This window comes from Leucoraja erinacea, chromosome 10 (assembly GCF_028641065.1).
Source record: "Leucoraja erinacea ecotype New England chromosome 10, Leri_hhj_1, whole genome shotgun sequence".
NCBI lineage: Eukaryota > Metazoa > Chordata > Chondrichthyes > Rajiformes > Rajidae > Leucoraja > Leucoraja erinaceus.
The window spans coordinates 28232656-28249477 of NC_073386.1; the positions used below are offsets into that span (position 1 = coordinate 28232656).

Here is a 16822-nt window from a genome sequence, read left to right on the forward strand (position 1 = left end):
GGGACTGATGATAGAGCGTGGTGATTGGAGGAGGGAGACGTCCTGGTGGAGAAAAGATCATAGAGCGGAGCTTGAATCGGCCCGTTCGTGGGGCCTTTCATCGCCCGGTGTGCCTTAAAATCGGCCACGGTGTAAGTAAAATTACAAATTTTTTAGATAATTGCAAGCTCCCAAAATTGGATAGTTTAGAACAAGAGCAATTAGGAGCACGGATTACTAGTGAAAAATAAAACAAATAATAAACTCATTGAAAAATGGGAAGACCCCAGGACCAGATGGCTTTAGTAATGAATTTTATAAAAGATTTCAGGAGTCAATTGTACCAAGATTATTTAATTTATACACGCAGGCTTATACTGAAAATAAACTACCAGAAACCCTAGCAGAAGCAACAATAACGCTTATACCAAAAAAAGATAAAGATTTAGATGAACCTGGTTCTTATAGAGCTATATCACTTCTAAATACGGATCAGAAAATTTTAGCAAAGATTCTAGCTAGAAGGCTAAATAATTATATTAACAATTTAATAAATACGGATCAAACGGGATTTATACCCAAAAGACAATCATTTAATAATTTGAGAAGGCTTTTTAATATAATGTACTCTCATAAGGAGGACAATGAAGATATCTCAGTGGTCACGTTAGATGCAGAGAAGGCATTTGATCAAGTAGAATGGCAGTATTTATACAAGGTACTCCAAAAATTCAATATGGGAGAGAATTTTATTAGATGGATTAAACAACTTTATGATAGACCTACGGCAAGAATATTAACTAACAATACGCTATCTCCAAAATTTTACTTATCAAGGGGTAATAGGCAAGGGTGTGCCTTATCACCATTGCTATTTGCCCTTATGATAGAACCGCTGGCCAAAAGGATTAGAAATCACCCGAATATTCACGGATATAACAGCAAGGACTCAAAGAATAAAATCTCATTATACGCTGATAATATCCTTTTATATATTACTAATACACAAACGAGTATACCCACCTTATTAACACTAATTGAGGAATTCGGCTCTTTTTCAGGATATAGAATAAATTGGAATAAAAGCGAAATTATGTCTTTAAAACCACAAGATTCGAGACACTTACTAAAATTCCCCTTCAAAATTGCAACAGAAAAATTCAAGTACCTGGGTATTCAAATTACGAGAAGACACAAATCATTATTTAGTGCCAATTTTATACCACTATTAAATAAACTGAATGATACGATTAAATTTTGGAAAACGCTTCCGCTCTCATTGATAGGTAGAATTAACGCTATAAAAATGACTTTCTTACCACAATTAATATATTTGTTTCAAGCGATCCCAATATATATTCCAAAATATTTTTTCAAAAAATTAGATTCCACTATCACTAATTTTATATGGGACTACAGAACACATAGAATTCAACGAAAGCATTTGTGCAAATCTAAAGAAGTTGGGGGTTTATCATTACCTAACTTTATATATTACTACTGGGCAGTGCATATTAAGAACATAATATACTGGCTGGATAGTTCCACTCAGCAGTTGGAGTGGATAAGAATGGAGAAAGAGGAGTGCTATCCGCACAATATAGGAACGATCCTGCTCTCACCGATAAAATTGAATAGTATAATATATAAGAAGAACCCAATTATTCACAATATAATAAGAATTTGGAAACAAATAAAAATATCCTTGAAATTAAATAATTTATCAGTACTAACCCCACTATTGAACAACCCCGCATTCAAACCTTCTCTCATCGACAACACATATCAACAATGGGATAGACTGGGGATTAGGAAAGTAGGGGATATGTATGAAGTGGTCAAACTGTTATCATTTCAACAATTAAAATTAAAATTTAAATTGAAGGATAATCAATATTTTAAATATATACAGGTATGTGACTTTATGAAGAAATATACACATAGATTTCAAACTATATTTTTAGATCCTTTAGAAGAAGCAATAAATATTAAGGCTGATTCACAAAAATTAATATCATACTTTTATAATAATATATTAAATAGAGAATCACCCTCAACAGAAGCATTAAGGGAAGATTGGGAACAAGAGCTAATGATAAAGATCTCGAAGGATAGATGGGAAAAGTATTTGATGAATACACATAACTGTTCTATTAATGCAAGACATAATTTAATTCAATTCAAATTATTACATAGACTATATTATTCAAAAACGAGGTTGAATAAATTTTATCCAAACGTCTCTCCCAGATGCGATAAATGTTTGTTTCAAAACGCTAATATAACACACTCATTTGTAGGATGTACAAAGTTGAATAAATTTTGGAGTGATATATTTGATATATTTACAAAGATTTTCAAGTCAAGAATAGAACCCAAAACGGAATGGATTATATTTGGAATAATAGGAGAAGATACCAATTTAAATAAAGATCAAAATGTTTTTTTTTAATTATGGGTTAATAATTGGAAAGAAATTGATACTTAAATTTTGGAAAAATACAACCACACCAACTGTTAAAATGTGGATTAGGAATATGATGGACATAGCACGCCTTGAAGAAATGAGACTCCGACTAATAGATAAATATGACCAATTCTTAAGGAGTTGGTCTCCTTTCATCGACTTTTTGGAATCATGTGATGCAGCAGTACCGTAAGGATTGCTGATTTCAGTTCATGACGCGGATAGATCTACATCTCCGAATACAGATTTGAAAATTTCTCTTTTAAGGGGCCTTCTCTTCTATTTCTACTTTCCACTTTCTCTCTTACTTTTTTTATTTTTTATATACACACTTCACGTTTTTCTACTCTCTACCATCTATTTTTCCACTTTTTCCCCTTTCTATTGTTTTCTTTTTCTTGTCCTGCTTACTTCCTTCTTATAACATAAAACTAGAGGTTGTACATAGAATGGATTACGGTATTACATAGTTGGCACCTAAAATTAGGTGCCACTGTACTGTTTTGTGCTGTATTAACTTCTAATAAAATAAACAAACAAAAAAAAAAACAAAAAAAATCGGCCACGGGATCTTCCACTGCCCCGCGGTCAAATTGGTGCTTCGAGGCGATCGAGGTTCCCGATGTTGAAGCCCCCGCCAGGCGATGGAAGATCCCACAGCCAGTTTTAAGCCGAGCCAGGCAATGAAACCCCGTGAACGAGCCAATTGAAGCCCCACGATTCGGGGTGGATGAAGCTGCTGTTGCTGGAGTTCGGTCACCAATCAGTCAGCTCCCGATGTTACCGTCCACGGGGTCCACGGTAGAAGCCTCCCAAGCCTCGTGTGTGTGTGTGTGCGCGTGCACCACCAAGAAACTGCCCCCCCTCCCCCATGTTCTGATAGCGATTTCCATCCCTGTTTTGGACCCCTGAGTCTGTGCCAACCAATGATCATCTGTACTCTATCCTTCATACGAGGGGTAATTTACAGAAGTCAATTAATCTAAAAAGGTGCACATCTTTGGAATGTGGCAGGAAACTGGAGCACCCGGAGGAAAGCCAGGCGGTCACAGGGAGAACATATAAACTCTGTACAGAAAGTACCTGTAGTCAGGATCGAACCTGGGTCTTTGGCACTGTAAGGCAGCAACTCTACTGCTGTGCCACTGTTTAAAGACTCCTTATCCTATAATCATTAGGCAGATTGATATTGTTTTAAAATCATGTGTACCAAAATGCAGTGACAAACTTTATTTTGCATGCTATCCAGGAAAATCATGCCATACATAAATACATCAGTAGAGCAAAATATAAAATAAACAGAGCAGTGAACAAAGTGCAGCTACAGAGAGAATGTAGACAAAATATATACAAGGGCTGTAATGAGATAGTTTGTTATTACAAAATTAATTTTAACAGCAAATCAATGCTCTTAATATGGAGTATCAATACTGTAGTTATTTAATGAGCAACATTCACAACTATACGTTGGATTTATCCAGGTTTTACTTCTACAGTCGGTCATATACATCACAAATTTGGTCAGGAGATATTTCAGTTGAAATTTTAACGTTAATTCTGAAGTGGGAATGATGGAAACAGCAATCAATAATTTTTTTTAAATCTGGTGCATACAAACTGGGTATCTTCATTGCTATTCACAGCACATACATCTAATCTGAATGTCTGGTAATGTGGCGTTTTGACACCTTTAAACATATTACCAAAAGAACATTTGCTGCAGTTATGTCCTTTGGCCATCTCTTGTCAGTTAGTGTGATGTTTAACCTGTCAGATGGGTACAGTCAGTTTTAACAGCTATTATCATAAAATGCCTTTAGATATTTCCTTGCAACCTGTATATTTTGTTGTGGATAAATTATGTGGGAAGCGAGAGTGTTTCTGTACCAATAGCAATAACGACACATGCTATGGCCATGTCATGATAATTTTTGGTCCTTCACAGAAAACATACTTGCATCAATCTGTAGTGTGTATGGTTGAGCATATATGTTACCATGGTCCAGGATTTATTGACACAGGTTGATCAAACACTGAATAATCCAACCACATTTTTGTTTGGAAGTGGAAATAAATAATTGAAATTGCATTAATTGCAATGTGTAAAAAGAGTTGAGATACTCTATTATAATTTTGTTGCATGTCATTGTGGTATATATCATGTCTTGGTTGGTGAATATGTTTAGTTTGTGACTTTATTTCAAGCAGAAATAATATGTGAATGTTTCATTAAGCATAATGCCGACTGTAGCTACGCACTTCGTCCGAGCATATTATTGCACGCGTCATGCAAGCCGTCTTAAATGACCACCTAAACTGCCATTTGGCAACCTAAAAAGCTGTCTAGGTTGCCCGGCTGGCAACAGGGAAAAAAAGTTAAGTGAGAGCCCTGATATGCAACAACATACTAAACATGACTACTTTCATTCACATTGACATTGCTGTGTCCCAAAATGAATATTTTATTATCAAGAATGCTTGCTGCCTGATCACCAGGTGCTCTCTTTGTAGGTACTACTGTCACCCTCCATTACCCCCCCCCCCCAACCCGCCCCTTACTAAGCAACTCAGCTGGGTTTCTGCTCCAAAATGCTTTGTTTGGGACATGAATATGTTGAAGTTAGATGGGGACAGAGTGGGCTGGATTTCAACATTTTCAGTGGCTAAATCGCCAGCAGAGCGATGCATAAAAGTAAAAGCAACACCTGGATGATATAATGGTTTATGACCACTATGAAATGTTACTTCATTGGACAGGTAAGGAAGGGTGAAAAACTTGTTGCTAAAAATGTCAACGAAAAAAATTACAAACATGAGGTAAAGACTCTGATCATTGTGATTTATTACTGATTTTTGTTTAAATCAAAAGGCACAGTTGTTCAAAGTCACAATGAAATCAAACTGGGAGAACTGAATAATTAAGTAGCAGTAAAATAATTGTTATATTGTTTTAAATAATTGCCAGTCTGCAACTAAAGGTAATTTACAATGCAGCTGTAGAATCAGAAAGTGGATTTGCTTCACATTAGTTATAGTATAAGCATATCCTTAAACTGAAGTCATGACCTGAGCTGACATCAGAGCAAAATTAAGTCAGACTCCCTGGAGCTGGGAATCTCTCTTGGTTTTGACTCTTGAGTTAATAACTTATGATTTATGCAATACATGTTCTGCTTGGCACAAAGCCGAAACCAGCTTGTATCAAATTTAATGCTTGTAAATATATCGTGAAAAATCTTCTCTGCATTGCACAAATTCAGAAGTAAAACAAAGAAGTCCCTCTTCCAGTGTTTGACTCCCTGCTTATCTCGCATTCTTGTTGCATGGCTGTCTGTTCCTTTGTTTTCCTCTTTGTCTCATTGTGTAAATGGAAAAACAAACACAATTGCTTTGGGATTTAGTTAAGCTGTGATTTATAAATAATATCTTTATGACAATATAAATTCAGAAACTTCTGTTTTGTGTCTTTAATGGAAAGGAGATAAACTACAAAGGCTGCAGAGTGTAGATGTTTGCAAAGTGCATGAAGAGCACTATCTTGGGGTTGACATTCTATACTTCAGAGAATTGTATTAATTACAAAACACAAACTGCTGGAGTAACTCAGCGGGTCAGGCAGCATCTCTGGAGAACATGGATAGGCGACGTTTCAGTGCGGGAGCCTTCGCCAGAATTTGAAAATGGGTCATGACCCGAAACGTTACCTATCCATGTTCTCCAGACATGCTGCCTGACCTGCTGAGTTGCTCCAGCACTTTGTATTTTGCATCAGATTCCAACATCTGCAGTTCCTTGTTTCTTAATTGTATTAACTATCTATCCTTTAATTGTATTAGAGGGATGCTTGAGCCAAACATTGTGCTCTTGCTTTCTAGCTTTGACAGATTCTGTGGGAAGATTATTGCACTCTGTATTTGGCTCATTTATTTTATATTTGACCATTTATGTTATTAGTGAGAAATTATTTTCTAGGGCACACTCATCTAAAAACACTTTAATTGCAGCTACCAGTGTTTTAAAAGGAATTGTTTTTAAACATGGAATAAGATCTAATGTGGTAAAATTCATATAAATAATTTCACTTTCCAGGCCCACCTAAAGGTACTGTTTGAATAGTCCATTGCCGCACTCATTTTCCCAGACCTTCTTCATGCAGTTGATTCTTCAAGTCTAGGCAGAGATAGCCTAGAGGTGCTGATTTCTAATTGTTACATCTCTATTAATATCTTAGCTGCGTCAAACTGTACACCTGGGAGTGAACCTGGGACTATCCTAGTCTTACTCTCTGACTTTATCAATTTTTAATTTAAAAAAATCATAAAAAGGATACAAAGTCTGTCATCATATTAATCACCGAAATGCAGACTGATTTCAACTTGGATCTGCGGCAGAGTATCAAGAGTAGTCACCTGCCTGATTTCTCTTTGAGTACGGGTTCAAAATAACAGACTGCGCTATCCTAAGTTTCAACACTGCTGAACATTAAAATCTGCTGGGGTACACAAAAATGCTGGATAAACTCAGCGGGTGCAGCAGCATCTATGGAGCGAAGGAAATAGGTAACGTTTCGGGCCGAAACCCTTTTTCTGAAGAACGTTATCTATTTCCTTCGCTCCATAGATGCTGCTGCACCCGCTGAGTTTCTCCAGCATTTTTGTGTACCTTCGATTTTCCAGCATCTGCAGTTCCTACTTGAATATTGAAATCTGCTGCTTGGTCATTAAATATTAGCCTCTCTCTAGCTCTAATATGGCCTGTACGTGATTATTATTAGATTACAGATACAAAGAGGGAAAAAAAAAACTCTTCGTGTTGGAGGAAACTTAGAGGATATCTTTGAGTGCGTCAATAGACAATAGATAATAGGTACAGTAGGTGCCCTCGAGCCAGCACTGCCATTCAATGTGATCATGGCTGATCATCTACGATCAATACCCCGTTCCTGCCTTCTACCCATATCCCTTGACTGCTATCTCTGTCTAGCTCTCTCTTGAAAGCATCCAGAGAACCAGCCTCCACCACCCTCTGAGGCAGAGAATTTCACACTCATAACTCTCTGTGTGAAAACGTTTTTCATCATCGCTGTTCTAAATGGCTTACCCCTTATTCCAAACCTTTATTGAAGAAACTTATGTCTGATCAAGAAAGAAAGTTGTGCAGCAATAACACGCGCGAGGTGTGCATTTACAAGAATGGGGCCTGAGGCAGGGAAGTCTTTAAACCTTTGTTGTGCTTGGTCTTCTCCCAGAATCATAGATTTTAGACACTTGTAATGTCCTGGTATTGGTTTACTGACCTTTGGAAGTAAGCCACTGATAAAATGTAAAAGAAAACTCCTGATGCATGCCTCTGTGTGTTTATTGTGGATGCAAGCCCAGTTGTTTTATTACTTACGCCTTTTATGTCAAACCCGGTGATGAGAGCAGGATCTGCTCACTGAATCCCAATTGACCCAAGTCAAACCTCATTGAATTTCTTTGAAGGAATCCATGCTTTACCCCGTGTGGACTACATTATAAGGCACGTTGGGTAGCTTGCCTCTTTTACATTTATTCTCTCTCTCTCTCCCTCTCCCTCTCTCCCTCTCCTTCCTCTCCTTCTCTCCCTCTCCTTCTCTCCCTCTCCTTCTCTCCCTCTCCCCTCTCTCCCTCTCCCTCTCTCCCTCTCCCTCTCTCCCTCTCTCTCTCTCTCCCTCTCTCCCTCTCTCTCTCTCTCTCTCTCTTCCTCTCTTCTCTCTGGAATAGAGGCTGATTCATTTTGGTACACCCCATTCTTGGCTGCCTTCAATTACTTATCCCAAGGGAAACATCATGTTATAGAGCGTAGAAGGTGCCAACCATCCACTTTGTTATAGAACAAGGGCACATTGGGTAGTCACAACTATGCATTACCATATCAGCCAGCATATCTGTGACTATCCAGGAGACTTCATAGAATAATAATTAAAGGCAGAATAGTTGATTTTATTTATCACTGAGGTACTGTAAGTCAGGGCTGCCAACTCTCACGCATTGAGCATGAGAATCACGCATTTTGCCAAATTCTCACGCTCTCACGCTGATCACAAATTTCTCACGCTCTCTTGAGAGAAATTCTGTGATCAAAGAAAATTTCAAAACTCATATCAACTTCATGGGCCGCGGCTCTTGGATAGCCGGGGCTGAGGGAGAAATGGAAGTAGAAGCAGCGGCGGGGACAGATGCAGATGGGGAGCCGGGGCTGATGAGCGTTTGCCGGGCTGGCGAGTGTTTTCCGGGCTGGTGAGTCGCTCGCTGCAGCTCCGGCCATGGAGCAGCCTCAGTGCAAGAGTTCCGGGCCATCGGAGGCGTCGAAAGTGTTGTGCCACTGCCATGAGAGTCTCTGTGCCGAATTCGACCAGATGACCGGCATGGATCAGGCTGCGGCTCGGTGCATCCTGGAGGACAACCAGTAGCTGCTGGAAGTAAGTACCAAGCACTGGGTAGAAATGGTGGAAAATAGTGGCCTTCAAATAGGGGTGGTTGGAGAAAGCATCCTGCTTGCCTGCTATATTTTCACTGCAGGAAAAATGTTCCCGATGTTGGGGGAGTTCAGAACCAGGGTTCACAGTTTAAGAATAAAGGGTAGGCCAGTTAGGACTGAGATGAGGACAAACTTTCTTCATGCAGAGTTGTGAATCTGTGGAATTATCTGCCACAGAAGGCAGTGGAGGCCAATTCACTGGATATTTTCAAGAGTGTGGAGGGGCTATCGGGTGGGGACGGGGATGGTCCAGTGCCGGGATCAATCCTAGCTGCGGTGCTGGTCTGCTGAGAGTTTTTTGGCATGTCTCCCTCCTCCAATCAACGCGCTCTATCCTCAGTCCAACCCCCCCCCCCCCCCCCCCCCCCCCCCCCCCAACTTCCGCTTCTGCCCGACACCTCCCTCCTCCAACGGTTTGTTTTGAAAGCGCCGTTGGCAGAGTGGCAGGCAACGGCTGTTATCAGGGTGGGCGGGGGGCGGGAGGAGGAGGAGGTGGAACCACTGCCGCTGCTGCTGCTGTGCAGGGCCCGCCATTCTCTCCCACCCTCCGTCGCACCGCACTTAGCATCTTTCCCACGCAATACAGTTGTCGCCGACACAAAACGTCACTTCCTTCTCTCCAGAGATGCTGCCTGACCCGCTGAGTTACTCCAGTTTTTTATGTCTATCTTCGGTATAAACCAGTATCTGCAGTGCCAAGCCTTGCAAATTGAATCAGAGTTTAGGTTGCCCGGCGGCACTTTGGGTGGTCAGTGGCACACGGGCAACCACTAATTTCGAGCCTTGTTCTTGCAGGGGAATGTGTGAGGAGGTTATTATTTGTCTTTATTTTTAGCTTGGACCAGGACATCTAAAGATTCTAAGTTTAATATAATAATTGTGCTGATACTGACTCCAACCTACCAGGTAATGAATATCATCCATTCCGGAAGTTTTATTTTTCTTATGCCATTTAAACTTCACTTGGATTTCAATCACTTCAATGTAAAAGTAATTGGGAATGGGGAGCATTGGAACAAAAAAATGCCCTCGGTACATATTAACTGTAATATAATAATGTATGCATGTTGGTAGTGCAATTAAAACAAAGATCTTTTTATTATTGTTGTGTTATAAATACCACAGAAAATATTATGTACTCTCAAGATCACATTTAATTGAATAATATTGCTTAAATATATAGTTATTGGACTTTGCATTTTGGAAAGTCCCAGCTGAGAGGAAGACAGCAAAATATTGAAAATATTGGGAATGAAAATGACTTCACGACAGTTTGTTAGGAAAATGAAGGAAATTGTAACAGAATCCTTATACAGTTGAGTGAGCATAATTTTACGGATGAGAAATTGTGTTCAACGAATTGATGACTTCTTTGACAAAATAACTAGCATGTTAGATAACAAGGAAGCCAATGGATGTAGCAAATTTTGTAATACAAAATTTGGTCTGTGAAGTGCTCTATAAAAGATTACCGCATTAGATAAGCACGTGTGGACTTGAACAATAGTTTAAGTCCAGGGGTTCAGATATGGGGCTTTATGTGTGGGCCAAATATATTGTCAGTGCAGAGGGGCTAGGAGCAAGACCAAGTGTGCGTCCAGAGTCAAGGTTTGGAATAGTACTAGGCGTGCAGTCCAAGCTGGGACAATGGGAGTGTTCATCACTAGGAACCTAAGCAGGTAAGCAGCTATGATCAGGGTTGAATAGGGGGCCAGGTGTAAGGCTGGGCTCAGGGTCAGGAATGGGAGAAGGTATGCAACTGGAGTCAGGTCAGGAGTAGTACCAGGTGTGCAGTGAGACCCAGGTTGGTCAACATGGGCCAAGTGTTTGATCATAATCTGATTTCCATACATGAATAAACTAAGATCATTCATGTTCTGCACCTGTTGATCAGAGCATGGCTCTACTGTGGAATATAATCAGGAATGTAATTTAGCATAACCTTATTCCTAGCTAATCAAATTTAAAGCATAAATATTGCATTCAAGTATAAGTTAAAAGACTTGCTACAGATTGCATAATTTCAAGCTAAAAAATGCAAAAGCTCTGTACCAATGGGAAGGGGGACACCCCCCTCCCACCCACACCCTCCTCCCCCTCCCACACCCTCCCCCCCCCCCCCCCCCCGGTCATTACGCTCCCTTGGGCGTGGTCTCTCGCAATTTCTCACTCCCAACTCTCACCCATTGTTGGCAGCCCTGGGTACGTTCAGTCATAACTTTTCTCCATTGCTTCTAGCTAGGATCTTTTAATTCGGGGATTTTGTACTGTAAACAGCTCAGTTCCATTTTAGGTAGCATATTTACAAATAGAATCATTACACGGTCTCTGACTAATATTCTTTTGTTAAAAGAATCCTCGTGCATTGGGATAACAGACACCTTGTATCTTAATCTTAAATCTCTAGCTCTAGATCAAAAAGATTGAGCATCGTGGGGTTTTTTAACATAAAGGCCACCGGAGCTTTATGACTAAATATGGGCCAGGGTAGAGGTTTGGAACATCAGGCACTGCACTCCAAGCAGCAGATCATGCAGGCTGAAGTGCACATTACGGTAACAGGGCCACGTTTGCATGCCAACTCTGATAATTTAGTCTGCTCGGGGTCCTCAAAGATGGCATTCCTTTGAAAGAAAATGTTGTACATTTTGCACATTAGGTTGCACCATTCCTAGCGGTCCAGGCATTCCTATTAAAGGGATAATCTTGATTGATGACTCCCTTTAAGAAATATGAGCAAAATCAAACAGTGCAGTTCAGGTAATCCTCACCTTCTTTCAGATATCAGCAAAGTTATTAGACTTGCGGCTATATCGAAAATATCTATGTGACTGCATGCAGAGCAAGATCTCCGAGTAAGCTTTTCCACTGCCTGTAGCCTATCCAGAATGACAGGTGGGACTCATATCAGAATATTTGGCATGGCTCGTTCTTCCATTATATGGCGAAGGTTTAATAACACAGAAGCAGAGTGGGTTTGTTTTGTGAGGTGTGTTTTGATTCATTGGCAGAGCAACTGTTGCATTGAGTACTGGGTATGCAATATAATTTTGATTGTCTGGAAGAAAATAGTAAGATTAAACGAGAACTGACCAGTTCGAAGTTTGATCTGTATTTTATGAGGAGTAACGTTGAGGGAATACATGAAGAGCCCGCTAGTCCGCATGCGCATCATTCTTCAAAGCAGCGGTGTGAATCACAGATACCTGTAATGACTTAAACATAGTAACATTAGAGAAAAAGATACCAGTCAACTTTATGATCCAGGGTGGGAGCGGAGGGCATGTATTCCCTCAACGTTACTCCTCATAAAATACAGATCAAACTTCGAACTGGTAAGTTCTCGTTTAATCTTACTATTTTACTTCGGAGTCACGTGAGGGACTCCATGAAGATTTCAAAGCTCTGTGATTCTTGCCGTGGACGAGTCCATGACACACATCTGCCTTGGTATGGGGGAGAAATATATTCGATGTCCATACGGTATGTAGATGCAACAAACAAATTTATTAATAAAGAAATCATAAAACCCCGTATATTCATGGGGACAAATTATATTACAGAACTTAAAATAGTTTTTGAAAAAGTTCCAGTTTCCTCCACTGGTTTATTATAAAATTTACAGAAAGTTCCTTCTGATGACCATCCTGCCGTCTTGAGGATCTGATCCAATGGAACATCCAACTTGTATGCTGCCGACGTAGCTGCAGCCCTGGTGGAGTGAGATTTAAAACAATTAGTATCTATACCTGCTTTAGTAAGCACTTGTGTTATCCATTTGGAAATGGTCTTTTTTGTTATTCGTTTATGAGGCTGTCTGTGGCTAATGAGCAGTGCCTTTTCTGTGCCCCTGATGGTTTTGGTTTGTTTAATGTATTCTTTTAGATGTGTTACCACACACAGTCGCTCATCTGCAGGGTAGTTATTGAAAATCACTTGTAGGCCTGCCGACCCCTGTCTGTTCTGTTTTACCAGTTCCTGGATGTAAAAATGTACATTTCCCTGCGAACTGGTCATGTTATCCAGCCTCAATTTGTGTAGGGAGTGCGCCCTTTGTGCTGTGACCAATGCCATCAGCATGACCATTTTTAAGGTCAAAGTCTGTAATGACAGGCTAGTGGCTGGAGTCCAGTTCCTTAGTAGATTCAGAATGATGCCAACGTCCCATATATGGGAATATCTGGCCTTAGGAGGGTTAGCATTGAATATGCCCCTCATGAGCTTGGTTCCCAAAGGGTGTGACCCCACAGGCTGTCGTTCCGTTTCTCTCCAGAGGTAGGTAGACAGGGCACTTCTGGCACAGTTGATGGCGCTGTACGTAAGTCGTTCGTCATGGTGTAAATTTACCAGAAATTCCAATACCGGTTGAATGTTCATAGGTCTGTGGATAATGTTGTTCTGGTTGCAATACCTGTGCCATTTTCTGATATATACTAGGTATTGATTTTTTGTTGACTCTCGTTGGGCTCCAGCGATCATGTTCATAGCTCTCGTTGTTAAGCCCAGGTGTAATAAAGGAGCTTTCAGACTCTACAAACCAAAACGTTAATGTGACGATGACAAGGATGACTTGTCCTAGTTGCTGGATTTACCAGTAGATCCGGTCTGTGTTGAATGGTGATGTGAGGTTCTAATATCATCTCCTGTACCACTGGGAACCATGGTTGGGTAGGCCAATCGGGTACTATTAAGATACCAGACGCAGAGTCTTGTCTTATCTTACTTAGTACCCGACTGATGAGGCAGAAGGGAGGGAATGCATAAAAAAACAATTTCCCCCAATGCAGCGAAAAAGCATCTGCAGCTGCTGCCCCAGGGTCTGGTTCCCATGATACATATTTTGGCACTCGGTGGTTAAACCTGGATGCGAATAGATCGACATCTGGTGTTCCATATCGTGCAGTAATTTCAGCAAATACTTTTTTATCCAACATCCATTCGATGTTCTCATTGAATTTGCGTGACCTGGTATCTGCCACTAAGTTTTGTCTACCTGGTAAGTAGGTAGCTGATATCCAAATTCCTCTGCGGATACACCATTGCCAGATCTTGTTTGCCAGATTGTCACATGATGTCGATTTGTTTCCACCCATGTGGTTGATGTATGCTACCACAGTGGTATTATCAATTTGTAATCTCACATGCTGGTGAGATAACCCTAAGCAATATGACTTAAGGCCGTGAAAAGCTCCCAACATTTCTAAATAATTTATGCCCAAAGTGTGTAGTAATGATGACTCCTGTTCATTCCATCTCCCACCACAGCTGGTGATGGAATCCGTGGCACCCCTTCCGAGAGCACTAGCATCCGTTTGTAGTGTGATAGACGGATTGCTGATAATGATTGGATTGGAACAATGCCTAATGTTTTCTTTCCACCATTGTAGTTCTAATATGGCTTCTTTTGGTAGTTCCATAGGTCTATCAAAATGACCTCCATTGTATTTTAGAGCTCTTATTTTTGCCCTTTGTAAATTCTGATAATATAAAGGTCCGAATTGTGCAGCTGGAAAAGCTGCTATTATCTTGCCAATCATTCTCGCCACCTGTCTAATAGATGGTTTTCTTGTGTCAATGATTTTGCTGCAATCCTCCTCGAGGGCTATTGCTTTGTCTTGTGGCAAAGTCACTGACATAAGAACTGAGTTAATGGTAAATCCCAAGAAATCCATTGTTGTTGAAGGTTTCAATTTAGATTTAATTGGATGGATAATGAATCCTAGACTTTCAAATAATTGTATGGTGGCTGTTATGGTTAATTCTGCTTGTTTTACCCTTTTGCCCAATATAAGGATATCATCCAAATAAACCATCACAATGTGTTTATGTTCCCGTAGGAAAGCTAAGGCTGGTTTTAATATTTTAGTAAATAACCTAGGTGCAGAAGTAAGGCCATTTGGTAGTGCTCTGTATTGCCAGAGTTGATCCATCCAATTAAATTTCAAATAACGTCTGTGGTCACCTGTTATGGGTACTGAATAGTAAGCATCTTTTAAATCAATGCTTGCCATTTAGTAACCTTTGGAGATTAATAGTTTAGCAGTAGCAAAGGTTTCCATTTTGAAGTGAATATATTTTACAAAAACATTCAAATTACTCAAATCTATGATGATGCGGCAATCACTATCTTTCTTAGGTTTAATAAAAATGTTGGTCACAAATTCTAAAGTTCGTGTTGGGTTTGTTCAATTATCCCCATTTTATGGAGTCTCTGCAGTTCAGCATGTGCTTTTGCTTTATCTTTGCCCTTAAGCCTGAACACTCTGTTTGGTACATGCTGGACTGGAGGATTACGTGGTTGTAAGAACTCTATCGTGTATCCCTGGATACTGCTTAGGATATAAGTATCTGATGTTAACTTATACCATGCATCCAGAAAAAAGTGTAATCTGCCACCAACACCCATGCTTTCGTTAATAAGTAAGGGACCAGACCTACCTACCTCTATGGTTACCAGTGGTCTTATTTCTCACAGTACGCTCCCAGACACACCCTAAATCTGCTGATATTTGCCATTAAATTTTTGAAATGTTACTATTTTACAATTTAAATATAAAACATGCCTTTGAGGTTACTGTGAAGCAAACGTGGCTTAGTACTGTTTGGAAAGCTCACTTATACCTCATGTAACATTTTGAGGCTTATTTTTGCTAGGAGAATACCTGATGCTTTTTTCAGACCACAGCCATGCTGAAGAAGGGAGCTAAGCACCTCATCGTGTGAAAAAGCAGCGAATCGCGAGTAGTAATGCCCAGATTTCCACATTTAATTGTGCCTGACGATGATGGTCAAGCTTGCTGCCTATTTCACGATAAAGTAACAGTTATTATTTGACATTCAGAGTTTCACCATCATTACAATGGGGAACTGTGGGTTTTTATCCCACATTGAATATAAGAATTAGAAAGTCAGGTGCAGCTTTATAGGCCTTTGGTTAGGTTGCATTTGGAGTATTGCATGCAGTTTGGTTGGCACCAATACAGGAAGGATGTGGAGGCTTTGGAAAGGGTACAGAGGAGGTTTACCAGAATAATGCCTGTATTTAGAGGGTATTAGCAATAAAGAGAGATTGGACAGGCTTGGGTTATTTTCTTTGGCACATGGGTATGCTGGAAATGGAGGGATGTGGATCATGTGCACGCAGATGGCATCAGTTTATCTTGGAATCATGTTCAGCTCAGACATTGTGGACCAAAGTGTTTGTTTCAGTGTTATACTGTTCCATGTTCCATCTGCAGCCAATTCCATCCAGATTTGCATTGTAATATAGTCTGATCTTATTTGTTTGATCAACATTGGTATTGATTTATTATTATCAAAACAGTTTTGTGTGCTATCCAGGCAAATTATATTATACATGAGTATAACAGGCCACGCCAAGAGAAAAAAGGGAAATGATGAGTAATCTAACCAAAATAACCAAAGTTGGGGTGGCACTGTGGCATACGGTAGAGTTGCAGTCTTACAGCACCAGTTTGATCCTGACTATTGGTGCTGTCTGCATACTCCCTATGACCATGTGGTTTTCTCCGAGCATTCTGGTTTCCTCTCACACTCCAAAGACGTGCGGCGTTGTAGGTTCATTGGCTTCAGTAGAGTTGTAAAATTGTCCCAAGTGTGCAGGAGGTCAGTAACAATTAAATAATAAACAAAGGTAGACAGAAAATGCTGGAGAAACTCAGCGGGTGAGGCAGCATCTATGGAGAGAAGGAATTGGTGAAGTTTCGGGTCAAGACCCTTCTTCAGACTGATGTCAGGGGAGGGGGTAGGACAAAGGAAGAATGTAGGCGGAGACAGTGGGACTTGTAGGAGAACTGGGAAGGAGAGGGGGGATTAAGAGAGAGAGCAAGGGCTACCTGAAGTTAGATAAGTCAA

The 16822-nt window shown here is 40.2% G+C and overlaps 1 protein-coding gene across 1 annotated transcript in view; it reads left to right on the forward strand.

Moving 5' to 3' along the window:
* The window catches only part of trabd2b (TraB domain containing 2B), a 334868-nt gene that overhangs the window by 286520 nt on the left and 31526 nt on the right, over window positions 1-16822 (forward strand). The window contains exon 6 of the mRNA XM_055641817.1: window positions 13640-13653. Within this exon, the coding sequence (XP_055497792.1) occupies window positions 13640-13653 (14 nt within the window). The remainder of the gene's footprint in view (window positions 1-13639; window positions 13654-16822) is intronic.